Here is a 27,970-nt window from a genome sequence, read left to right as displayed (position 1 = left end):
TTTGAATTTTATGGTAATTTACTGGACAGTTAAACACATCTAAACCTTTATACTTACTTGGTTTGTGTCAGGTCAACGACAATGAGATCTTTTTCCAAAAGTACAACTACAGCATAAGGTTCTTGAAATTCTGTAAATAAGGAATCAAGTAGAAAAGACATGGAGTTCTCCTATCAGCCATTTTAAGCAAGCAAGCAAGAAATATTTATGTTCTTTAAATTTTCACAGTATATTAGAAGCTTTGAGGTATAAACCCTTGACATATGCACAAACCAGCCATAGCTGGAAACTAGGGCCAGAGAGGAAGTAGGAAATTACTTTTGGATAGTTCTGTTGGCAAACATACAAAGCAGAAGAGCTGGAGTATTATAGCCTGCCAGCATGATGCTATGTTGAAAGTAAAGAAGTAGAATATGAATAAGTTGTGTGTATCATTGCATTATTGAATCCAATTGTTACACAGGAAAAGTATTTTTGCTGTCCAAAAGTAATACTTCCGCTGTGTACAAGTGCTCTTCAGAAACAGACTGTGCAGGACACTTCATGATACACAATGCCCCCATTTCTGAGGCGACTCAAGGAGAATATTCCCTAGGAATCCTGTTAGTCCACTGTTTTCAATTCAGGTAATAATATGCCCCTTCCTTCTGCACACTCTTTAGGGGATTATATGGTTTGGTTTTTTATACAATTCTCTTTTTATTTATCAAAACTAAAGAATTAAGATGACAAATAAATTCTTCCCTTGATGCATAGAGTATATTCATTTAGATACTTTTTATAATTTACATTTTTTATTTAAAAATATAAAAGTGAAATTACGACTTTCTTTTCAACAGCAGCAAATCATTCCAGCACGTGCAAGCTCAAAATAAACTGTTCAGATGGGTGATGCCAAAAGGACGAGTAAATGAGAGCAACTGATTCATCTTCCTTTCAGTCCTGCTATGAATACACATTATTTTTTGCCTGTTTTTATACTTGGCTATGAATAACACAAGTTAAACCAAAATGTTTAAATATTGGTCTGTGAGCAGGGGAAGATGCTACAAAACCTAAGTACTGGGAAGTGTCTGACACAGTTAAATGAAGGCCCAAAGCAACTCTGATGTTACAGGAAATTAATTTTTTTCATTATATTGAAGCACATATACCCTTTACTAAATGTTTTTAATGTGTATTTGGTTTAGATATGTATATAAGATTTCTTTTATTTTTCTGCTTGAGGGCTTAAAATGCTAAAGTTAGTTCCTTTTTGACTTACAGCTTTTCTTAATTTATTTTCTGGAACTTTCTGACAACATATTTCAGAACTTGGCAGCCCCACAGTATGCAGCAAACATAACACTTTTTAACAGTTAATTTCATGCTGAAGTGTAAGAACTTTTTTGCAGGTAAGTGACAACTAATTTTTCATAATTTAGCGAGCTGTAAATGATGAAAAAATTCAGAAATATATGCACCTATCTTTGATTAATAGCAATGTTTTCTCACAGTAGCCCATGGGTTTCAATCCTATAATTGGAGATTTATGCACGCTTTATTGTCCATTCACTACTCACTTCCTACACTGAGAATGCAAACAACTTCCAGGTACTTTCAGTTATGTAATTTTCTTCAGATGAAAACAAATATTAGGATGGAAGTCCCTTGGATGGGATTAATGTATGAGGAAAGATCCCTTCGTTTATATTTTCCATAACTGTATTTTTCCCAATAAACTCACCATTTGGATATGGGGTTTCACAAAGAGTTAAAAAATCAACTATAGGATGATCCATTTCAAGAACTGTAATTGCTTTCCCATGCATGATTGTTAAACTTGGTCTTCGACAAGGCTTATCATATGACAATCCACCAGAAAATACCACAAATGGTTCACTGCATTAAAAAAACCAAGTATAAGTCTACATAGTACATACAAGTTTACATTACAGCTTTAGTATCTGCAAACATTAATAAATAGGTTTGTTAAAAGAAAGCAGGAAAAGATTCTAAAAGGACTTACACTCCAGAATGTACTACTGAGTTAATTAGAGAATTAAAAACAAACCTGTTTTTACAGGTCTTGTACTCTACTTTAAGAATTGGTTTACAAGATTCAGGTTTTTTTCCATCTCTTTGAACTTTTCCTAAGGAAAGAAAGAACATGGAAACTATTAAAACATGAAATTGAATTCTCAAACTAAAACATATATATTGAAATAACTGTATAAGAAACAAAAAAAAGGAACTTTAAACCTACAAAAGATTAGAAGTATTAGCTTTTATTTCCATAAAATATGCATTTGTCTAAATTAATTACACTTATTATGTCTGTGTTTTTACTGCCACATCTAAAGAACCACAGAATACACTTCAAAGACATCTATAAACCATGCAGATTTCTGAGTATGAAACTTAACTAATAATGAATGAACCAGACTAATTATATGCCTTTTTTTCTGAACATATAGTGACCATAAACAGCTTCATTTTTTCCTAAGACAATCTAAGATTGACTTAATTCCTGTTGTTGACAAAACATTACATGCTTTAGAGTGCACCTAGTTGAGTGATAAAATTAAATGAAGCATACAACTGAAGTTCATTAGTTCTTAGTTAATTATGGCTCAGTACTTTCTTCCAATCAGAGAAAAGTCACTTGCAAATTAAAAAAATAGCCATTTTGAGTTTGTTGCTTTGGAAAGTCCATGCTTGCTTTTGACAACAGCCTGACTGGAGGATACAGTGTAGATGGATCCAGACTTTTCTCAGAGGTGCACAGTGCTATCATGAGAGATAAAGGACATAAGTTGTGGCATGGAAAATTCTGGTTAGATATTAACAAAAAGAATTGTGCCACACGGGTCATTAAATACCAAAAGATATTGTCCAAAGAGGTTGTGCAATTTTTTGCTGGCAGTGTTCAAGTGCCCAATGTTCTGAGTTAACTCATCAAATCAGGCCTGTTTTGATCTGGTCATTTGACTGGCTGAGAATTCCCTTCTGACATTATAGAATTATATAACTAAAAATGATAAAACATAAGTAAATTAAGAAAATGCTAAATCCTTTTGGGCCTACTTAGATCTTGACTTATTCTCCTTTCTCCCTCTTTACCCAGTCAGATTTCTCAGTAAAGTAAATGTAAATGTATACCTTTACAATGGTGTCAGTACTTTAAAAAAACCCAATTTGTAGGAAGCAATTTATATAAAGCCCTACACATAAAGACAAAGCCATCTCTTACTATGGCTCCTTTAAATTCTTCATTGCAAGTCTTTGGGAAGTCTTGTACCATCCCCATAAGAAACACCACAGTACCTTGTACAATACGCATTAATTTGTTGTGAAAATTACACATAAAAGTACAAACTATAAAAGAAAGAAAGAGCCTCAGGGCCTCACAGACCAGCAGCAGATTCTTAAAAGGAATTGGATAAGACATTAGAGTAAAATAAATCAGAAAGAGGTATTTATGACACCAATTACAATAAAAAGTTACTGATTTTACAATAGTTTGCAGCTACTTTGCAGAACAAAATATTTATGCAAGAAGCAACATCTGGGCTACAAGGAAATATTAAATAAATATACATATTAGCAAGCAGCATTGAGAACACTGTTTTGCTTCTTAGTTACACATTTTAACTATCAGAATTACCGTGTGGAATTGTGGTCTGGAATGGTCTGTTAGGGCTTTTCAGATTCCATAGGGTCAAGCTGCCATCAGAGTGGCTACACATGAACTGCTTCCCTTCATGATGCCAAGCAACAGAATGAATAGCCTACAGAAATGAAAGAAGAACTTGAGACTGGAATGGAATACAGTGTTTACACTACTGATAGTTTCATGTATGACTTCAGATTATATTGTTCTAATGGTATTTCAAGAGTTGGACGTTTCCTGTTTGTCTGAAGTCCATTACCATCACTTTTTAGCAACAGATGTCTGCAATCCACATTTCATCATAAAGGCTAATGTAACACAGTAATGTAAGAAAGCCTGTACTGAATCAGGCCAAAACTGAAGGAAAAGGGTATTAAGGAAAAATGTAAGAACAAGGGCCATACAATGGAGTTGTAATATGTCTGATAGCTCTCCTTAGAAGTATTTAATCTGGCAAATTTACAGGTAATTCTGTGTAAAAATCTTTACCTGTAACATGGAACACACAGTCTTCCCCAAAAGAAGTAAAACACTGTTCTTGGATAATTTCCAAACGTACTTTTTGCATACTTAAGTTGCAGAGCAAGTCGGCAGAAATATGGAAAGTTTAATGTCAAAACCAAAATACTAAAAAAAACCAGGAGTGTTTCGCTGGTATAGAAAATTACCAAAACAGTGATGTAAGATAGTTTTGGAAGAGACAGTGAGTTAGAGGAGAGGAATATCACACTCCTTTGTGTATGCTACAAGAACCACATGGTGAATGTTACATACACCATTCTTAGTATTTTGTGCATAATTAGTGAAACTTATTAGTGGAAAACATCCATAGTTACATCAAACTATTGGAAAGGATAATGGGGTAAGTCCTTCTATTTCCCTGATACGTGATGGAAACTAACAAAAGCCATAATCTGACAAAACATTCATTCTGTACCAGAGTTCCTCACACACTCCTCACAGAAGCACAAACTCACAGAATTCTCCCTTGAATCCATATCCCTTCCAGAAAAGTTCACTGCTAAATAGCAAAAAACACAATATAATTTTATGTAAATGTAAATAAAAGAGATCTATTTTTAAATGCAACTTAATAAATTTCCTGGGTTTTTTTCTACCTAGGAAATGCTAAGGCCTTGCATGCACTTAAAATTGCATATAGACATTTACCTGATTTATTCAAATGACTTAGCATCATGCCTGAGTATTCATAAGTCAGCATTGCAGCTGTTCATATTAATTTTCCTTAAGTGCTACTGGTCAGTATTTAAAACTCCCTGTTGGTTTTCCTCTTTTAATCATTATATTGATTGTTATGGTAGGTTACAGCTCATGGTATGGAGAGAGTATCAGAAGAAATCAACCAAAGGGCCACGACCCTTTACCAAAGCTTTACTCAGCTCCTGGGTCTGGACAGCAGAGCCACAAATTAGTTTGCATTAAGATGACCCATATGTTTTAACAGGAATCTGACATGCCTTGTATATGAATGCTTGATTAAAACTAAACTACTAAAATAGTCATGTCAAAAAGGACGCAAAAAACAGAGCTGAAAAAAATTGAACTCTAGGTATTTATTTTTTGGTGACATAATGGGTATCACCCAAACTTCTACCTTCCAGAGTGGGAGCTGGTACACAATTCCTCCGAAATAACCAGAAGAAACTGAACCATAACTGAAGTAACAAAAGACAACTCAGAAAGATGGTTCATGCAGAGTCCAGAGTTGTTGCCCTCAGGTAGAATAACCTTAGTTCTGTGGGGAGCACTGCTTCACTTACACTGAAGGCATGTCTATCCTCATGCAAATTAATTCTGACATGAGCTCATTCATGCTTGCTATCATGCCAAATTTGAATCTGGTTTTGATGTGTTGTCACACTTAGAAACATTTCACATGGTTACAGTCACTGATTGTGTCTGAGCAGGAGCTAGCAACTAGCTAAAAGCTGTACCAAGCTGCTTGTCAAACTGCCTCTCTGTGACCAGGAGCCACCTGCCAGCATAAAACTCCCAAGGAGGGGAGTTGAGGTGGGATGATCCTGGCACAGCCAGGCACAGCTGGCATAGCAGCAACTCAAACTGACCTGTTAGACTTTGCCACAAAATGGGCTAGAAAAACAGAAATGCTTTTGGAGGTCTCAGCTGCAAGTTACAACTAACTCTGAAAGATGGTCCTGAACAAGTCCCAGATTTTCTCTCTGCTAGATTATGTCTAGCACTCAGATCCACTTCTTTAGCATCCGCACTCAAAAGGAGCAGTTATCTGCTTAAACAGGAGTTCCTCATGGTGGGTGGCTCATGTGAATATTCACACAGTGTAAGCACATAAAGCATCTCACTCCAGATTAGGTATGTTCCTCCTTCTGCAATACCCACAGTGGTTGCATACATATTCCATCTTCTCTCATACTCAGCATGTACTAAAATTAAGCATGCCTAACACCATTTCAGTTCCTTCCCAACTGAAGGGTTGGGAAGGGTCTCTTGTACCACTTTTAACCATATTTTTGAATGAGCAATGCTTGTCTCATCTTAGTTTTTGAATGCTAAAAATCCTTTCATAGCACTGCAGGACCATTACAGCAAGGGCCACATCCCGTTTGATACTTCCATAGTGGCACAGTGTTAGACAAAGGTAGGGAGTTGTCATTGGGCATATGCCTCTGAGAACTCTGCATCTTCATTTTGGGATGAGTTCCAGTGAAAGATGACAACTGCTTCAGACAGCTCTGAATGGGGGTTGATGCAAACTTCTAAAGCCTGCACAGGAAGATGGCTGGATTTTGGGTTTGCCAACTATCAGTAACAACTTGAGAACCATTTGAAAGATCTGTCTTGTTTATGTGCTGTCTTTTTATACCACTTGATGGAAATAAACTTTTGCAGGAAATTATAAAAGAGCTTTGAAGGAAAGCCTTTTATAGAAGGCATTGTGTAGGAGCATTGATTGGAAGGGCCTCAATATCTCATGCATATCACCATTGAGAAGATGAAAATTATAATGATAGTAAGAAAAGTAAGGGCGAATTAATTTAATTCAGAACTCAGGCAAAGAGGCACTTTGGTACTCAATGAAGATACAGAACACTTACACAAATTTATCTTCACAGATAGCCTGCAACCGAAACTGTTCTGGCTCAGTGCCAAAACAATACCAAGAGATTGGTCAGACATCCTGGGGCACAGAGGCCTTCCATCAGTCCAGATAGCATGGTGAAGGGGAGCAGGAACAATGACTTCTGGACTGTGATCTTTGGTGGCCAACCCATAGGTTGAGGCTGAGACTTGATAATTTGGGTTGCTGCAAAATACCAAGTGGCACATGTAACCCAGGATTTTAAAAGGACCCCTTTTTAGTGGCTCCCTAAGGGTAGTGGCTTCCCTGAGGGACTTCTAGCAAGTCTGGAACATTATGAACATGGAGCCTGAAAGTCTGGAATAAAGTAAAATGGCTAGTCACACAATCCTTTTAAAAACAAAATAAGAATCTTGCAATTATTTCAGTATGTAAGAAGCTAGAACAAGTTGCACAAAGTGGAGCAATGACGTAGCAAATAACCACTGAGGAAGAAAGCATGGGACTGATTAAAAGGCAAAAAAAAGTTCCTGAGAACAGTATTGGAAAATGTAGAACAACTAAATTCTAAACTGTATGAGGAATTTTCAACATCCACCCACTCTGTCTCAAAATGAAAAAAAAAAAAGGGGAACCAGCATTAAGAAGATCCTGCTTCATGTAGTCTCATTCTGAGTACAAGAGAGGACAGTGAGCAAACAAACATCCCCACCCCCATCCTTCCTGAGGAGACCTGTAACAGGAAGAAGTAGCCCAGCCTTAAGTAATAGAAGGGGTGCAATTTCACAAGTGTTTGCACAAGCAGACTGTCACTGAGAGACAATTCAGTGGGATTTTCTTGAGGCTTAAGTGCTGCCCTGTTTAAACTTGTCCTTTGAAACATTTGCTATGTTGATGCTCAGAAACTTAATCTTGAAGCTCAGAGTAGCTTTAATGTGTCTCTGACAGCAGGTCTGAAAGACTACAGGATCCATATCTATTCAGATTGCTTTTTAGAGAGGAAATAAATGTGTATACACTCCTTATACATAGCAAGGTGACAAGATGAAGAAGGAAAGAGAACTACAGGAAACCAATTACTGACAGGATCACTTTAAAGAAAATGTCCTTTTCTACCTTCAGCGGTAGCTGCATTCACGTTCATCCACGGTGAACTTTAGAGGACTGGCAGAACAAAGAATATTCATTCCTAGGGCTAGTGCTAAAATCATAATAACTAGGAATATATCGATTTCTCAAGCAGCTTGATTATTGATACAAGAACTGCATCTGTGGTTAACACAGGCTGCTTGCAAATGACAAGAGACAACTGTGTGATAACTCTGACAATATAATTTTGAAAACTGTTTAATCAGATCTTAAATACTAGGCAATATCTACAGCTGTACAAGGCAATTCATCTTCCAATATAATGAATGTTCTAGATATACCCAGTAGAGATTATTATGTAATTCCTATTGTAGCTATATCTCAGGTCAGCTCATTGCTAGACTCTATTCAACTGAGGATCCCCACAGAGAAGATGATGAACTTGTCAGGATCAAGGGGAAGACATTCTGTGTCACAGTACACTCATGAGAGCCTAAAGCATCAGAACTAGAGATTTCAGACTTTGATTTCTATTGTCAGTGATTTGCCCAAAAAGCATAGCACAAACAGTATTTTCAGAACCAGCAATGCCTTTAGATAAACATCCATCTGCTTGGTGAGACATATGGCAAACTGCTGAATAATGGCTTTACTGAATTAATGGAAATTGCTTACCTCATCATAATAAGCTCTCAGATCGGCTCTTTTAGATCGTAAGTCCCAGAACACGATGGTCCCATTTTCATAGCCTATCAACAGCTGGAGGAGGGAAAAAACCCACAATTACATTTTCTGATTCAAAAGGTACATATAAATATTGAGTAATATAAAAAGAAATAACAAAGTGATGGCCAAGATTGTAATTTGCCCCACACATAATACCTTGCTTTCAAATTATCTTTCAGTATAAATTACTTCAAATTGTCGACAATTTAAGATCTGACATGGAAAAAAAAAGGCCTTTATACACCTTTTTTCCTCTGAGTGATTATGTGCCTGGACAGTCTTCTCAATTGCATATCTGCTGAAAACCAAAGACTGTAGCATGTTCCTACCAGGTCTTACCTTCTCTGGCCCTTGTTGGAGAAAAAAATATTTGACACCTAAGATACCACCTAAATTACTTCAAACTAAGAGAGTCACCAGATTAAACTCTCATTCAGCTACTTATATTCCTTTTATTTATGTATGCTACTGCTTTAAAACATTCTGAAGAACTCCTCCAGCAGAGAATAAATTGCTTGCTTTCCAGTAATTAAAAATAAATTAACTGATATGTCAATTTTTAGTTCTTACAGAACTGGGATTTCATATCATCATGCACACCAGAAAAATACCAGCAAATATTTCTGAAAAGATGAAAGAGAAGAAAAACAATAGTCAGGAGAAAAATAAGAATGAACACAATCATATCTCCTTGTCTCCAGTGAAAAGAAGTGAAATTTTGATCTGGTACTGTAGAGTTACTCTTCATTTGAACACAATTTATTTCAGATCTTATGGACAATACCATGTCTAGCTTATTTAGATGTCCTGGAAACTGTTTCCCATAGAATTTGTCTACTTAAAAATCTGTTTTGGACACAAAGACTGGAAATGGCTAAACTGGCAGATTCACATTTCTGCGATAGAATATTTTATGCAATGGGCAATGATAACTGCAGTTATTCATCATCTGTAAACACATATATCACAGAATGCAGGCAGTTTCTATATAAAGAATTTGTGAAGAATAATGACAAGAGAATCTCTTAGTTGGAGAAACCTTAACAGCATCTTTGCTATCACTCACTTTAGCTTGCACGAGTCCTAAAAATGAAATTTGGCTGGGCTGCTAAACAAAACATCACTTTCTTTCCAAGTTAAGCATAACTGATACATTAATACTGCTACAAAAGAGCCTGGGAATATTCTCAGATCTACTGGATGTGGTTCTTTTCACTGACAGGAGAATATTCCTTTTGTGGAATCTTCTAGCTAATCTGGAAATGATTTATAGTTAATATATTTAATACCTGAATATGAAAAAAAAACTACTTATGCTCCTGAATAATTATTCTCCTGAAAAAATTCAAACTGTCCTGGAAAAATTACAGAATATTTAGCATTTTTGTTCTGGATGGCTCCATATGGGATTTTGTGTCAGAGTCAGAAAGCATGCACCTAACTGGATAGCTCTTGCGTCAGGATGCCATATGGTATTCTGTGATAATAGGCTGCCATTGAGAGAATGAACAAAGGAGGGTCTTACTGAAGCTGCTTGCACTGTTGGTATAGCAATCCCAAATGGAAGCTATTTGTATATCCAGGAGTTAGTGATGCTCATAGCTCTTCACTTGAGTAGGTGCAGGTCTGTGCTGTGTTGTGCTGCACACAGCACTTGGCTTTCAGGCCTGCACATATTTCTTGGCCACAGGGTAAACTTAGCTGCTAATTCTAAAGGATCTTGTAGGCCTCTCCCACTTGATAAAGGTAAGGACAGCACCTCTGTGCCTTTATCTTAATGTAAGGCAGCATGTCTCATGTGAAAATCCTTTTGCTTGACAGTAGAAATGGATATGGTGCTTAAAAAAAAAAAAATATATATATATTTTGGGATCTCCAAAGACCAAAATGTTAGCAAGAGCCTCTTCAGAGAGGATGGTGCCATGCCCTTACTGGAGGTTCATCCCATGCTACACAGCTTGGGGTTCCCACCCTCCTTTTTGTATTTACTCAAATAGATAGTATTTTAGCAAGTTATGGAGTCTGAGTGCCCTGCTTACTGTCATCACAACAAGCACTTGCACCTGGGCATTACACTGGATACCAAACCAGTCACATCCAGTTTGTATCTAATATTCTTTTCATCTCGGCTTTTGTACAAATATATTCATAAAAGGGAAGGAATTGAAAAGCATTTAGTATGTGGCCCTGTTTCTTAATAAGCCTTTCTTCCCTGGGGAAGCAGGCTTGCCTTTTGATTTTTATCCCTCTCTTTTGCAAAGACATCATGCTCCAGGTAATTACTAAAAAGTTAAATACCTTTTATCAGAGGCCGCATTTCACCTGAACTATTCCTAAAATGCTTAATGCACAACTGCACTGAAGAACTGCAAGTTACAAAGTATGATTTCAGGGAAGAAATTGAAAGGCAAAGAGATTTGCTGCATAGCCAGGAATGTCTCTTTCAGACATAGTCATGCTGCTTTAGTACTAACACTGGTACAGCACTAAAGCCACAACTCCAGCTTGGGTGAATGGGATTAGTCTCATTGCCAGCGTATTTGTGATGCTCTGGATTCTGACCTGTCTGAACCATAGGAAACTCAAACATTCCCACTCCTCCCAGTCAAAGTGATCACTTGGGAGATCTATAAGACAAGGTCTGTTTCTGTAATAGAGGTAAAAAGCAAATCATCCATAAACACAGTTGGAGGGGAAAACCTAGACAAAGATAAACAGTATCTGTCAAAAGAGTCAAGGATGGAAAAAACTCCCAAGATTTATCTTGCCTTTTGTGGCACCTCGTTTAATCCCTCATGCTTAATTAAGTTACAAAAAAAACCAGACCATGGGACAGAATTTGGAGAGAGAAGTCCTGGCAAGATCTTCCTTGTTTAGTGGAGTTGTTTCACATTTTGACTTAAATCGTTCTTCATCAAATGCTTTTGATGATGGGAGGAAATTTCGTTTTTACAGTCGACTAATTACATTCTGGTATATGACAGCAAGCCCCTTCCTTGTCCTGGTAACACAAAACAGTTGGAGAAAAAATCCCAAACAAACAAGCCTGCAAAACAGGCTTGTTGTTTTAGGTATTATTAGATCTCAGAACTCAGAGATAAGAAGTTTAGCCTACCAGCTAATTGTAAATAACATTAAACCTTTTCCTAATAAGCTTTCTCCATTTGCTGGGAAACTGCAGATCGTTGCAGTTAATGTCTTTTCCTTTGTCAGCAAGAAAAATCATGTTTGCTACAGATCTGCCACTTATAAATGTCTGTGCACTCCAGTCTATCCCTAATGTACACTCATTAATTGATTTGGCAGACACAGTCATATTTCATGAACTTAATCACTTGGTCCTCGAATTGTTCTTCATTGACACATTAAATGCCTAAATTCTCTCTGATGTTTGTCTTCCAGCCCCAGCTTGTTAGATTCATAAAAGAGACTTGTCTCCAAAGCCTGCCTAGATAGCTTGCCTGGAAGCCACTCTGGAGAAGTTCTCAATGGCAGAAGTCATCTTGAATTGCATTCACTCTTTTGGCACAAGGAACCCCACCACCAGTCAATGAAATAAACTGGAACTTTTAGGAATTCAAAGGATCTTTATGAAAAAGGTGAAGATACTGCCAGAGAACAAACTTCCCTGGCTTTCAAACAGAGCTCTTAGGAATGTCCTAGATTTTGAAAGGTCTGACTATATTTTAGGACTCTGAACCACTCAGTGTTCATAGGAGACATACTTATTTACTTCAGCAAAACAGTCCTAGGTCTGTAACCAACTTTGTAATACCCCAGAGAAGGCTATACTACTGGACTCTTGCAAAGTACCTGTAGAGTAGTACTCTAGTAGAGTACAAGAACATCTGCATTTTGAGTAATGATTATGACTGATTTGTATGTACTATTTAAATCCTGAAACATGTGCAAAGAACACTTCTATCTGCTGCCTATCATTATGTGATGCGTGGATTCTGACTTCTGCCTCCAATACATTTTGGTGGTCTTTTGTTAGCTTGGAGCTGTGGAGATTAGCTAAGTATGTGGAACTATCATCAAACAGCTCTTTTATCTAAGAGTAACTCTGCTAAATTAGATAAAAGCCTACCTATGACAGTATCTTGTACTGAAATGGCCAAGAGCAAATAATAGTGGGAAGAAGACAAGTGTTTGTAACATTCTCACATATTCTCTCAGTCTAAGTAATTTTCTCATTCAAGTATAGCCATCTCCTCAACTATACATGGCTCTGTTTAACTTCATCTTTAAGAACCTTTTTGGAGAATTCAGCAAGTGTCATCAGTTACCCTCACATGGATTTCTTTTGTGTTAACTTTTCTAGTCTTCCTTGTGATCAGTACATTTTCAGCATTTGGAAAAAGTTTCATAGGTTCTACCCATTGCACATTTGAAGTAGTACTTGATTGGCTTGTTTGGAATCTGCCCTGTCAGCTTCATTTGGTATCCTTTTAGTTTTTGTATTGAAAGAGACTATGAGCTCTTTCCATCCTCTTAATATCAACTGCGATTTTTCAAACTTGGAATCACAATCAGGTGTTTTCCATAATGAACCTTCCTGTCTCACTAAGTTGTCTCTCATATAGAAAACCCAGTCCCTTCTCTTCTCTGAATTTCTTTTAGCATTACATTCATTTTAGACACAGAAGGACAAGTAATATACTCAGTAATCAGAAGGCAGGTCAACAATGCATTTCTTTAATAGCTTTGTTTTGTTCTCTATTCTTCTCTGCATAATGCCTAATTTTGATTTTCTTTATTGTTCACTACTGAGCATTGAGCTGATTGACATTTCCATTGAACAATCAATCATCACTCAAAACTCTTGATACCAAACAGGAATCATCAGCTCACACCCATTGTTTTATATGTGAAGTCAAAAATATTTTGCCCTACATGTACCACTTGCCATCATTTACACTGAATACACTTAAAAAGACTGTATTTAACCTGCCATTTTACTGCTGAGTTTACCAGCCTCCTAAAGTCCAGCAAACCAGGTGACATCACTGCTTACTCTATTTTCTAGGCTATATATGACCATGCTAAGCAGTAAAAGTCCCAGGAGCTGCTTTTTCCCCCACTTTTTCCTCATTCTGAATAAGGATTGATTTATTCTTCATTCTTTAACTAAAGTTTAATGAGACTAAGTTGAAAAATGTAGTTTAATTTATTTCTTCACTGTTGTTTTTTTTTTAAACTTAGAATTGTCGATTGGTTTAATGCTTGGATCTTCTTTACACCTGTCTACCTTTTACTGATATCTTCCCATAAACACAATCAATTCCACATACTGCAAAACTGCAAGTATTTTGTTAGTACCAATTCATTCTTTACACCACTCTCAACCTATCAATGATATAAAGAGCTGCATTGAGATGGTTTTAGTATACCTAACATTTTCTACTACTTCTCCCCAGAAATTTTCAATGCTTGTTTTTCATAGGCATGTGTCTGAATTTGCTGTTGTTCTTCAAATGCTAGTACTTCATCAGTGCCCAGATGTCTCCCATGTGCCCTCTGAGCAACAAGCACTTGTATCCCCAAGCCAGTTCTCTTTTAACTCTCTTGTCTGGGTCCTTTTCATCTTCTCCCTTTCTGCTGAAAAATATTTTTAGGTTTCTGTTTGGACACAGTGCGTGACATTTCTGTAAAAAAATCTTCACTGACAGGACCTTTTTTTTAGGTACCCTTTTTTCTTACCCTACGTGCCTTAGGTAGCTCATCAGCAGCTTCTGTTGTGGCCAGCAAACAAGGATGATGCCTCATCAATAAACCTTTATTCTCACCAGGTATTTTGCCAGAGATAATTAAACTGCATTTCTTGATGGCTTCTCGTTTGAGGCTGCAACACTACACTTCAATATGCTTAATTACTTTATTTGATAGAATTCTAAATTGCTTGACATATTGTGATTCTTCCAAAAAGGCTCGGAGATGCCATGGAAGTTGCTGGAGGGTTGGTTCAAAAGTGCATTGTTTGTGTGTAGTTCCCCTCACAATATGGGTAAGTCCAATGACAAGCGATGCAAATGAAAATCAGATGCAGTCGTCAGTGCTTTTCTAGGTACCCATAATTTCAGCATAATATCCCCCATACCAGTATCAGAAATTCAAACTGCTGCTAGTTTCTAACAACTATTAGCTGTTATGTGGGGCAAGCTGACAAACAGATACACAGTTTGGAAGATGCAGTACTTTACAAATACACACTGAAATGCAATTACTAAAAATGATCAAAACCAATGAGATAGTTAAATACCCTTTCCACACAGGCAAAATACTCAAATATCAGTAGCAACAAAAAAAAAAAAAAAAAAAAAAAAAAAAAAAAAAAAAAAAAAAAAAAAAGCTGTAATAGAACCAGAATTCCGTCAATCATATTTCATCTTTGAAAAGCTGCCATACAAAGAAAGCCAGCTCTGATTGTGCCTCCTGGTGATATCAGTAACAACCCTAATGCTCTGACTATATGTTTGGATTCCACTTGTGCACAGCGAACAAAACTGAGAATTGCAAACAGCAGCAAGTTCCAAACTTGGGTTATATCATGATAATTCTTCTATAAGAAAATATTTCCTATCTTATAAAAACTTATTATAATGCCTTCATAACCGCATGTTTATCCAGGTACCAAAGTCATGGTACAGCTTTTAGTCAAACCTTACTTATACAAAGTCAAGCTTTTTTAAACAGGAACCATTTAGATGGCTATACATTTCAAGGTACAGTATGTTGTCTGCATCACAAATGTTTACTCATTAAATTTGTACAAAGATAATTTTTTTCTTAAGAATAGTAAAATAGTTAAAGTGACTTGCAAACATGGAAAGAAAATGATAAAATCAGTGAGTAAGCAAAAGGAAAGAGTAGCAAGGCAAATAAAGGCTATGAAATGCTGCAAAATTTGATACCGTTGGTTGTACTCACTTTTCCCTCGTCTCTTGGGCTGTCGCTTAAATGTACAACTGGGCCAGGGTGAGTCTTGGTGGATCTGCAATACAAAAATCAATTAAAATCTGTGAATGTTTTTTGTTGTAAGAAGAGCTAGATACCTCAGGTTCTAGGTGTGCTAACATGTACCTCCAATGGTGTAAAAATAATTGGAAGAAGCCTAACAGGGTAAGGTAAAGTTACAGGTATCTTTTAACGTTCTCCTCCTCCATTTCCTTTTTGCCATTAAAGACAAAGGTTCTCTTTTTTTAATGAATCCTTCCTTCAATTTTTTTACATTTCACTATTCTTCCTTTTACAGTAATTCACCCTCTCTCATTCTTACAGCTTTTTTGCCTTTTCTATTCTCTATTCCACCTCTTTCTGACCCTCTCTCCTTACTTGTTCCATTTGAAGGGTAATTTGCCAAGGATTTACAAAGTCTTCACTGGATTCATTTCAGACACTGATAGCATGACTCACCAAGTTCCAGTGCCACTAAAGAAAGGGTTTCAGTAACCTCACCTACACTGCCCTGTCAGGAAGCGTTTTAGCATTACTGCAGCAGGGTTCCAGAAATGGAGCAACTTGCCTCTGTCTGATCTGTAAAGCCTTATCTCATCTTCTTACCACCTAACAAAGCTACACCCACAATGCATGTTCAGTGGGGCTCCTCAGCCACAACACCCATCCTATGAGTCTTTGTAAACCTATATAGAAATTAATCACTATCCTTGACATCCCCTCCCATTTTGCAACATGTATCAACCACATCATATACAACTTAGCACTGAGTTGTTAATGTCCAGCACCTGACAGAAAATGCAAATCATAGGAAACTGATTGGACAGATGGAGATTTTTCATCTTTTCTGACCTGACCTTCAGGCCCTGGCAGGCATAGAGAGCAAGAAGACAAGCACCAGTCCACACTGAATGCCTGCACAGAGGAGGACATTTCTCCTAGGTTCTGGGGTCAGAGTATATGTCCCTTGGAGTTCAGCTTAGGATCTGAATTTGCATGACTGGTCTTGGTTCATCAAAGGTCATCAGGAAAAAAAATATGGCAGAGATTGGCAGAGCCCATAAAATGAAGAATTTATCTGGAAACTATACATAAAATGACCTAGGCTCCAAGTTTTAAAACAATCTGCAATAGAAAAACAAACCAAAACAAGCTTCTCCAGCTAAACTACTCAAAAGATTTTTCTAAAATAATGGGCTCTTCCTTTGGCTGAATACTGCGCTGTAGCAAAACTGGCCTCTGTTCTACAGGTCAGACTCCAAATCGAGACTGAGAGTGGTCACAAAAGTTCTCAGACAACTCAAACATTAAAACACTGTGGACTGATCCATAGCCTCATAGGTTTCTCCTTCCCAGAACGGTATGCTCCAACACTCTTAAAAGCATGCATACTCTTCTCTGGCCTCTATACTTTGCCCACATTATGTTTTCAATATTTTAACTATTTTGTCATGAACCAAAGCTGGGTCAAAGCAGAGAGGCAAAGATCTGAGCTGGACAATGAAAAATTACTCTAGACATCCTGAACATGCAGCATGTTACTCTCCTACATGAGGTCTCCACAACAATGTTTCTGCAAGAGCATTTTGCAGCATATCCCATCACAGAAATGAGATCAGCAGGAAAGCAGTGGACAGACAGTTTATGCAGTGACAGTTTATCCAGTGACTGTCTTTCATGGTGCCAGCAGCAAGCACCCACTTGTCCTGAGACATGGCATAAAACCATTTTTACAGAGATATAGATAGTAGGAGATCTGGCTGTCATTCCTATACAAGCCACCTTACCAGAGGGGACCCCTCTGGCTGAGATTCTGTTTCTGAGTAACCTGTACTGAAATGAAAATATCATTTGCACAACACCAGGCCTTAGAGCAGGCAGGGTAGGTAGGCAGTGACAGGGAACTGGGGGGTGAAATGAGGTTGTTGCCAAGCAGTGCTTAGACCTACACACATCTTGAACATCTATCCTGAGGGAATACATGTGACAGTTTGGGACAGTTTCAAGTGCTGTTTCTGACATAGATTTGCCTGTCTGAACTGGTCAGAGTATTTTGACAGAAAGAACTAGGTCTGTTTGGAGTATATGCTGCCTATGCAGTGATGGGCAAAGGAGGAAGGGTGAGAACAAGAGGAAAAAACAAGATGAGAAGACACAGTATAAGAATTTTCACTTTTTAGCCAGATCACAGACAGATGACTTAAGAGAGAGCAGAGGCAAGCAAACATCAGATATGTTTCCCCAGAAAGCTGGGGACAAACAAAATGGTAGCAGAAGCACGTGGAGGCTGACAAAGCACAATGGGTTGGGCAACTATCCCAGGCCACTGAACCAAACAGGATGCATGGTTGGATGCTTGGCCATTCCAGTCTTGGCACAGGACCAGGATAAGGCTGTACAGATCATGGTAAAATCATGACAAATGGAGGGAGAAAGGAAAAGAGCATACTGTCTTTCTAAGGTAAAGATTGATTACATTTAGTCAGCTCTTTGTACCTAATAATTTTAAAAGTCAGGAACAGTTTCGATAAATCTGTGCAACCAGTTTCTTTGAAGGATACATATGACATTGCTTACCAAGGAAGGCATCAATTTCTCTTTGGGTAGAAGCAAACTCTTACATGAGCTGTTCTCTACTCTTTAGGCTAAGTATACTTTCATAGTCACACAAGCTTGTTGTTCCTCTGTAAATGGTCTAAAACCCCCTGTCTTTTACTACCAGTCTTATTTTTATCTTATATTCCTGCCGGGTGTAGCCTCCAATTTCCATGCTAAAACCTCAAATGAAAGGGTTTTCTTCACTAATACAATACATTTTCCAATCTCCTCCATTTCACTCCTGAATTCATTGTAATTGAGGGATCCTGGGATTTACTGCACTGTATTAATATTGAAGGGCTTGGGTATTTTTTTTTCTTAGGCACTTTTTGTTTCTTTTAGGAATATTGTAATTTAATTATTATGGACCCTCTTACTTCTTTAGTTTTGTTGAATAACAGCTTTATATACACTATCAGCAAAGTTGATACCAAACACAGCAGTCTGTGCTCTAAATGGATGAGATTTTATTTTTCCCCATTGTTTTTCCTCTATATTTGATATAAGTATGCTTTTAGTATTCATATTACTTTACTTCTTGTTATTTTACTAATTTAGTTGTTTTGTATTACACCTGGCTTGCTCTGGCTTCTTCCTTTTTCTTTTACTTCTATTACATTTAAGACTGTCAGGTATGCCACTCCATCAAAAGACTCAACAAACCATTCTTTAGTTTTCACACATACACCACTGATCTAGGAAAAATAAGGATTCAGGGGGAAGGGGCTTTTGTTTTTGTCTTTGTTTCTTACCATTCTACTCTATTTTAACTGGCAATAAATTAAATTAATTTTTTCCAAGTCAAATCTGGTTTCTCCATTGACAGTAGCTGGTAAGTGATCTTCCTGATTTTCCCTTTATTAATGAACTTTTCCATCTTATTTTCCTTCCCTGTCCTGTTGAGGACAGGGAGTGAGAGGGGAGCTGGGTGGAGGTTTCCCAACCAGCCAGGATCCAACCTCCAATTTCCTTGATTGCGTAACAGAGGCCAGCTTTGTTTATACATAGGTAAGAGTAAGTAGAGAGTCTATTAAGTTTGGCAGTCATAACATGGTTTCTGCCAGGAAAGCAGAAAGGATCCTTTTCAAATAGCTGTGCATATCTAATGTGCCATCACAGATAAGACCACACACAGGTGACAACAGATGTTCCTGAAGCTTTTTGGAAGTGTTGAGCCTATTCCCCGGCAGTCCTCCTGCACTGCCTTTCCAGGGCTCCAAGAAACACTGATTTTTTTTATACACAGGAAGTAAAGTATTTGCATCAAAACTGATTCCTCTTTGGACTACATAACGAGGAATATTCACAAGATACAGCAAGCATAAAGTTTGGTGTTCGGTTTTGGATGAATATGCACAGTCCCATCTTTGGGGAGATGTCTGTGGGAGGATAAAGCAATACAAAACAATCCCAGTTCAGGTGGAGCAAGGAAGAAAGCATTGCTGTGTGTGAAAGAATTGCAACTTCCTCAGTTCTGCAAGACCTTTTGCTTGTTGCTCTGCTGCAAGCCTGCCTGATGGCTAGATACAGAAGGAGTGACACGGTAAATCTTCTCTGGTTTGCTTCTCCTGATATTATCTCCCTCTGGGTACAGGACTGTGGCAAGGAACCCAAACCCTGTCCTTTGTGCCACACTAAGACCAGGAGCTGTCTGCCAAGGGCAGATCAGTACTTCACTTCTTGCATCTCCTTGTCTCCTCAAGGAAGGTATGTATAAATAGAAATAACAACAATATCTTTTGGAACCCTAGGGAAGTGCTGCTTGTAAAAGGAGAGCAAGGCATTAGGCTGTACAGTCAATTTCTCTTGAGGATAGATATCATGACTGCACTACATGCAGGATTAAACAAAGCAATTATTTAGTTAACTATATTATATCAATAACATTATTTTATAGAACCCATGAAACACAATCAGAGCTACAGATAACAGTAATTACTGCTTTCATACAGTAAATTATACTGTATATACATGGGGAAATGTCTACACACAAACTCCATTTTGCCTCAAGTTGTTTTTGTATACATAAAATGTTCTGTTTCCCCTCATTGCTATTACAGTAAAGTCGCCAAGAAGGTTGGAGAGCTGGACACTGTTATTGTGGAACTGTCTACAAAGAAAAAATACCCAGCCATTGAATGATATTAAATGCAAAAGCAGAGATCCAACAGCTCCTGGGAAGGATGCAGAGGTGCTGGAAAACCAACCAGATTCGAAGCTATTGTGAATAAAACACTCAACTGTTGATGACAGATACCTGTGTATAGGCATTCCTTCAAGCTGGCCTTGGGGAGCTGCATAAAAACTAACTAGATCCTATTCCTTGAGAAAGGGAAAAATAAAGAAGAATCAGCAGATGAAAATAAGGTGTAAGTGAAATAGTTGAGCAGGGAATTTTTCATTTCCAAATAGCAGTCAGGGTTCAGCTGAGAATGACTGAGAAAATAAAAACTCTGAAAAGACACAAAAAGGATAAAACACAAATCCAAGTCAATACTCAGCAGAAAGAAAAAAGAAAAAAAAAGAAGGTCAACTCTAAAAACTATCAGCAATGATTTGCAGTAAAAAATTTCTGAAATGAAAGCTAACTTCAGCAGAGCAAGAAAAAAGTATGAGCTAATGATACAAAACTTTCAACATTTCATAGTCGTCACTGACCTTTAAGCACAAAAAAACAGACTGCAGAATTGAAAAATGGAACCAAAGATTCCCATGACAGCTGTACAGAACTAAAACTAGGCATTTGCTAAGAGAATACTGATACTTTTGAGTTGTTTTGCACTTCATCAGAAGTTGTTCCTGACAGCAGGAGGTATTAATTTACTTGGTGTATATCCATTTGGGGAAATGAGAGAGTGGTTATGCTGTAAGACATGACTCTTACTCAGAAGAACTGCAATGAAATTAAGACAGCAGTCACTGTAAAATAGTTTTCAAAAGTCTTGTAAGGATGGAAGCTTTTATTTGATTATTTTATTCTAAAATTCGAAAGCTCAAAAAGAAGTCTTCAGCAATGGTACAATCTAAACCCAGCAAAATGTGGAAAATACACAGATGATGTATTCCTCAATCATCCTGGAATGTTTTATGCACTCTAAGAAATTAATTGACTTAAATACTGTCACAAGAACTTCAAATACCAAGACAATCTTTAAAGCAGGTAAAAGTATGCTATGACAAAATAGAATCAAATAAAAACCATTTTTCTTTTGACAGAAAAAATAGCCTGCATAATTGGAGAAGTAACGTAATGATTTCTGAGAAGGATAAAAATCTGGTGTTAGAAATTGATAGAAGCAGTTAGGAGATGGGGAAAAGAAAGAAAACATCCATATTAGTCATTCTTATGAAGTTGACTGAATGTGCTGAAGAAAACACATGCATAGACAAATACTTCTTCAGTGTCAGTAGTCAGACATCATTCACAGTTCTGCCTTCCATAAAGGTGCAGTGCTCCAGGGAATTTAAACCCTTTTCATTGGTAGAGCCATAGAGAAATTTAAGAGAATGAGTAAGTTAGACACATTATTCATATGATGTGGATCAAAGCTGGGAGTTGGAGTAAGCAAGAATCAGTTCAACCTCAAGATGCAACTCTGAGTCTTAGACATACTTTCTGAAATGTACAGAAAAAGGAAGCCTTGAAAATTGTGCTTTCTTTATATTAATAACTTTCTCCATTTGGGTCTGCACAGAGAGGGTTGCAGATTCTTCTAGACTGTTACTTCTCTTCCTTTGTACTGCTTTCCCTCACTGCCGGGGATTTACTGACTCTGAGTTTCCATTTTAGGAAATGGGGATGGGCAAACAAAGGGCTAAGAAAGGAGATACCAAGTTATGGCTCTGTCATCGTTGAGTTCCAGTCTGCCCAATTCTTTGCTCCTTCAAATCCCATCAATTTTGGCAAGTTTCAGTTATTCATTCATTAGATAGTGGGGTGTTAAAACACTGGAATCTTATTGAGGGCTTATAATGGTTATTTTTCATTTTTGGAGTTCAGAGGACACATATAAAGATCTTCTTTTCCTTTCCAACACTAGATGACTTTCCCAAATGTATGATCATGCTGTGAAAATTGATCTCATTGTAGTTGGAGTAAATGGAGACATGCTGTGCTCATTGACTATTTTTCTCTTCCAAAGCTGTTTCCAAACATTTGGAAGGAAAAGAGATAAACTGTTTGCTTATTAGAGAGTAGAAAACCAAACAGTATCATGAGCCTCAAACCCCTCTGGCAAAGGACTAGCTCTGCTACATGACAGAGAAATGACAAGTGAAAAAGTTTTGATTTATTCATTCTTAGCTGAGAAGATTGCTTTAGTGTGGCCTGAAGTATTGATGATGCATGAGATGATAGAAATGACTGAGACAATAATTGGTACCCATATGCTTGTGTTTTTTCTCAGCTCTGTTCAAGGACAGGTCCACTGAGACACAGACAGTGCACACAATTTAAGAAGGAAATTTTTCCTGTAACTTCCAGAATTGATTATGACTTAGTTCTGAAAATAATCTAAAATAGAAAAGAAAGAAAAAAGAAAAGAAAAAAAAATCTGTTTCCTTTGCATTATTAGCTGTTCAGGCCTTAATTTCTAACTAACACCAGATTCTGCTTAAGCTCACTGAATGTTCTCTCCTAAGAGAAGACAATAATCACTTATGATGAAATATGTATTGCAATCATCTTTTTGACATGTATCTCCACTAGATGCATCTGAACATGGCATAAAACCACTATCACTCAAAAAACCAGTGCTCTAGAGATCTTTCAGATACAAAAGTAGACAAGAAAAATCACAAAACATCCCTCTGTACCAAATGCCAACTTCCTAAGTAAAAGTAGCTGTGCAGGATGAGAAGATCAGATTTCTTGTATCACATGCAAAGTCTAAAAATGTTGCATGTAAACCTGTTTCCTCTTCTAGTCTTCAAACTACCAAGCCTTTCACCTCAGTCTTTCACTGCAACAGAATCACTCTTACAAAAAAATTCTTGCAGGTATTTGATAGGCCTCACTGACTCAATATATTTAGTTGTTTCTGAGTATGAGGGTTATGTGGAGATTTCATTAGAAGTAGATACAAATCAGTGAAAAGAGGGGGCAATTAAAAGAAAGAATTATGTTGGTAGACCTTCAGTTTTAGAAACTGGATGAAAATTGCATGAAGAGGGATGAACTCCTTCAGGCTTGTTAGAGCAGATGATACACAAGCTTGACACTCAAAATTTTATTTATAAACCCTCAATCTAAGCTGAGGACTTGAATACATCAGCAGAGCAATGGCTTCTACTGGTCTTTCCTTGCCAATAAGCTTGAAAGACATATGATTGCACCAAAGGTGAAATGTTGTCATTACCTTTCCTTCCAAGCTTTATAGAGAATAGTAACAGCTTCAAGCTAACCTCAGACTCTGAAATGTTATCATTAACTCAGAATTTGACATAATGTTATGAGCACCACTGCCCCTTACATTGTTCATGATAAGGTTGAAAATTTCCCCAAATTTTACATACATATATTTTCCTATTTTCTTTTGTCTTTGAAAGCACCTAACATCAAGAGACCCTGTGAACTTATACAGCCCAGAACAACCTGATTTTACTGTAAGCAAGAAGTTGGTCTTGAAAATTCTACAGAAGCCTTATATCGTGAATTATTTTATGATTCTATAATACTAAAATGTGAAAAATATGCAAAAATTATGTGAAAATAATGTGGAGATTAAAAATATAATCAAATCAGAACATACCCATAGCCCAAAATAAAACTCTTCTTTCAAACATTTTTCTCAGTATTCTATAGGAAATTCTACAATCATAAGTTCATCCTCATTAAGTACATTTAAAGGTAATAACATTTCCTTTAAAAGCTAATCTACATTCCATTTTACATGCAGGAAAGCAGCAGTAGTGGAACAGACACCACAGTTTATTACCAGAGAGCATTCAAATTACTTTACTGAGTCACCCAATTTCAACTTCAGAGGGACTTTAGCATTTATAAAAGTGGCTGCTGTGGCAAATATCATAATTATTCCCACCAGCCTCTTCCTCTAATACAGGGAAACTAATCTGGAGACACATAGGATCCCCTGTCCACCTGCAAAACATTTACAAGGACAACTTCCTCCACTCCATATCAACGAGTACATGGTAAGATTGGATGGAAAGGATGGAGCTTTAGAGAAGCACACTGATTACATGGATCAATTTATCCTTGTAAGACTGGTAGAACTAGAAGCAGTTATGAATGAATACATCATTCAACACCTCTGTGCTCACCTGCCAACAAAACAGTACACGGCAAACTTGCTGCTTAGGAGAACCCATTTTGGTAACTGTGCAGCACCTCCAAGTACTTGAGGTGACACAGTCTATCTTTATTATGTTGTCATTACATTTTACAACTTATGGAAAGAGACAATTTGGAAAATATAGATATTTTCCTGCATAGAAAAGACAAAGAAGATAGTTAGGAGGGGCTGCTTGCCTCCTTGAAGGTTCTAGAGAGGGAGCATATTGCACAGCACCTAGCCTATGTCAACAAATTAGTTGTGAAGCTTGTTAGAAAGCAGCCCTTATTTTCCACATAGAAAGAGGGGCATCATTCTACTCTACTTTCATGAAAAATGTTTGTTGTGGCCACTAAAATAATTTTAAAACATTTATCCAGAAGAATTTTGAAATAATTAGAAAAGGAAACTTGGTGGAAGGCTCAGAGTCCATAAAAAACTTTGGGATCTATTTCCGTACAGAATAGAAACATACTAATTTCTGGAGGAAAGAAAATTACAAGTTCATAGAAAACTTAAGGAAATGTAGTAAACATAGACATTCTAAAATGCAGGATTCAAAAAGCCCTCCAATATGTCAATGTCACCAAAACAAAGTGAGAAACAGAAAACAATTAGGATACTTTCCACCTGAATAGCTCATCAAAATGATCTTACTCCAGTGGAAACCATGTTCTCCAGCAGTACTTTTTTGCAGTCAAAACTACTAAACAGAGCCAAGCAGTCCCACAGGGACAGAACAACCAAACATTCCAAAATTGAGAACCAGATGAAAGATTTACCAGCAGACTGAATCCTGATTACTATTCGAATCCTTGGTTTTGTGTCCTTTGAATGTAAACTTAGATTTTTACAACTGCGCATATGAAGTTTGGTGAGGGTAGAGAGGGAGAAAGAAAATGAGGCATCAGTTCAACCTGGGGGACAGAGTGATTAGTATAACGATAATAATAATAGTGGGAAAAGAAAGGGAGGGATTTTTGAGAACTGGGGTCACACTGCAGGCCTGTAACCCTGTTCTTAGCTACTGCTCTCTTGGTTCACTGAGATCGGTGTGTTTCAGTTTACTACCAGAGGTTTCAGGACCCTCACAACATGAAGCAAATGTCTCAGAAACTGCAAGAAGTACTTTGAGCTTTCCCATAGAAATTCCTCTTGCTGGAACTTCACAGAGAAACTGGTAGAGAAAGAGTTTTTCTTTTCTGTCAAGACTTTTACTTGCAGGAAGCACAGATGTATTCCAGATTTTTGTATGTCTCTTTCCATTTCATACCCACAACACAGGCACCTTTCTTAGCTTGTTAGAGAACTATCATTTAATAGGCACTCATTATATTTCCTATCCCTTAATCAGGTTTTGATCTGTTTGAATTAACCTTCAAATTCTCACTGTGTTGAGCAATAGGCTTGGTCTAGAGACCTCCTCCTGTCCCTTCTCATCTAAATGATTCCACAGTTCAATGAAGAAAAGTTCTCTGTAGAATCTTAGGGCAAATATACTCCATTATTCTCTTCACAGGATGGAGGACATGGTGATCAAGCTTTCCTCATAAAAATAGCAAAATCTGAATTTTAGTGATTAAAGACTTTCTGTATTTCATGGAACTTCATAGTTAAACAGTACACCAATTTTTTTTTTTTTTAATATGAAATATCATTACCATCTCTAACATAAATCTGATTCCTAATGTCCTGTAAAAAAACACTTAATACTGGAAATGCATTCACTGAAATTAAAGGCGTCAAAAGATCTGTTAATATTTGAAAAACAAATTAATTCTTAAAAATTAAATTTAAGACAGCTATGAAAATGACCACACATACAAATGAGAAAAAAAAAAAACAAAACTGCACTTACAGTTCTATTGCCTTGTTCCACATGATAACATATCCAGAAAGAATGAAGGACTCAATATTTACAATGTGTGTATTTCCTCTCTCTGTTCCAACATAAAGCCATTTACTCTGGAAAGGTAGATGGCAGTAAGTAATCCTGGAAAAGAAAAAAAACACAAAACAACAAAATAAAAGTGACTGAATACCACATTAACCATAACACTTCTGCAGCTGAAAGAATTATTCTTTCCATTTTATAACTTGAGAAAAACATGCCCAGAAGGCATTCTGAAGAATGTGCAGGTTCTGGGGGGTCATCTCCAGGAAAATTATAAAAGACAAAATTAAACAAAACAGGGCCATCCTGCCTGCCGATATTAAGGCCAGGACAAAAGAGAAGCATCACCTGAGCAATGAATTAAGTCTATCCATCTCCATGAGTATGTAAATTGCACTTTGACAGTATTCAAGACTCTCAAGGAAGGCTTTCTTATAACCTTTCTCAGAATAAGCAGATTATCCAGTCAAACAGAGTTTTGTGGGATTCATGTTTTGCACAACAGAAGTATAATACCGTAATTCACACAAGAAAACATTCATTTGTTTGCCATCTGGAAAAGCAGGGCCTTAGATATGAGCATTTATCAAAACTGAACTACCACAGACACACTGAAGCCTACACTCATTACAAGGTGATGAAAAAGTGCTACATTAGCTTGGAAAGATGTCATGACAATTTCCAATGATAATACATAAAAGTTTTCACAGATGACAAATGAGCAAGTTCAGGTTACTTTTATATTATATAGATATTACATACACTAAAACAAAACTAAATCTATGGGATGAGAAAACATTTGCTACTAAAATGTAAGTGAATGCAGGCTACCTACAGAGACTGAAACTTAATCCAACCTCATGGTAAAGAGTTGTAAATTTTGACCAAAAACCAGGTATTTTTCTTGGTATGTCGCATGTTATTATATTGATCACTCAGTTCCACAAACAGGCTATTTCTGGCTTTTATATACAAACTCGATTTTTTTTTCCTTAGCACCTTCAACCACCCCAAATTACATACAATATTTAAAACTATGCATATTAAAAAAAAATTCATTTTTATGGTACAGCAATTTTTCTGAATTTATTATAAAGGAGTGAGAGGGATGTTGGCAATCTTTCAGTAATTTGGCTTTCCAGTCAAGTAAAGACCTCTGAGTCTTGACTCTGAGTAGAGCATTTGCCACTCTTTAAGGAATTGGTCAATAATTATACAAATGAAATATACTTTATGTAATGATTCCCTGTAAAGTACTCTCAACAAACAAAAAGGTTCCAAGCAGATTATACTCAGTATTTGCATAGTTCTGTAGTTTTCAAAGTATCTAATAAACTGTCAGTACATTTAATGCTAGATTCATTAAAGTGAGGAAAATTACTTTTTTTGTACTTAAGCATCACACTGGATTGAATACAGTTGAAATATGGAGCCTTCAGGTTTGTAATTTATGGAGAAAATTATCGTCGAATCACGGAATAAGGCTTACCTTTCACAGAAATCTTGTTTTATTGATTAAAGTGAGACCTAAATATAAGATAGTCTTCACTCTGTCCTGCTACACAGGGCTAAATTTTACCATCATTTGTCCAATTTTGGCAATAATTCTGGAGCCTTTAGTGGAAAGAGCACCAGCTTTTTCAAGAGAATTGCTTTGAGAATGGGAACTATATTTTAGAAGG

General features: G+C 36.9%; 1 protein-coding gene across 1 annotated transcript in view; it reads right to left on the bottom strand.

Annotated features, from left to right (window-relative positions):
- STXBP5L (syntaxin binding protein 5L) overlaps positions 1 to 27,970 on the bottom strand; it is a 185,514-nt gene that overhangs the window by 68,243 nt on the left and 89,301 nt on the right. Inside the window, exons 5-11 of the mRNA XM_059838097.1 lie at positions 26,253 to 26,387; positions 15,477 to 15,540; positions 8,496 to 8,579; positions 3,647 to 3,770; positions 2,054 to 2,132; positions 1,727 to 1,881; positions 58 to 130 (exon numbers count right to left, since the gene is read on the bottom strand). Of these exons, the coding sequence (XP_059694080.1) occupies positions 58 to 130; positions 1,727 to 1,881; positions 2,054 to 2,132; positions 3,647 to 3,770; positions 8,496 to 8,579; positions 15,477 to 15,540; positions 26,253 to 26,387 (714 nt within the window). The remainder of the gene's footprint in view (positions 1 to 57; positions 131 to 1,726; positions 1,882 to 2,053; positions 2,133 to 3,646; positions 3,771 to 8,495; positions 8,580 to 15,476; positions 15,541 to 26,252; positions 26,388 to 27,970) is intronic.

The sequence above is a fragment of the Haemorhous mexicanus genome, chromosome 2, assembly GCF_027477595.1.
Source record: "Haemorhous mexicanus isolate bHaeMex1 chromosome 2, bHaeMex1.pri, whole genome shotgun sequence".
Lineage (NCBI taxonomy): Eukaryota > Metazoa > Chordata > Aves > Passeriformes > Fringillidae > Haemorhous > Haemorhous mexicanus.
The sequence above is the reverse complement of the archived record's forward strand: the minus strand, read 5'-3'. Positions and strand labels throughout refer to the sequence as shown.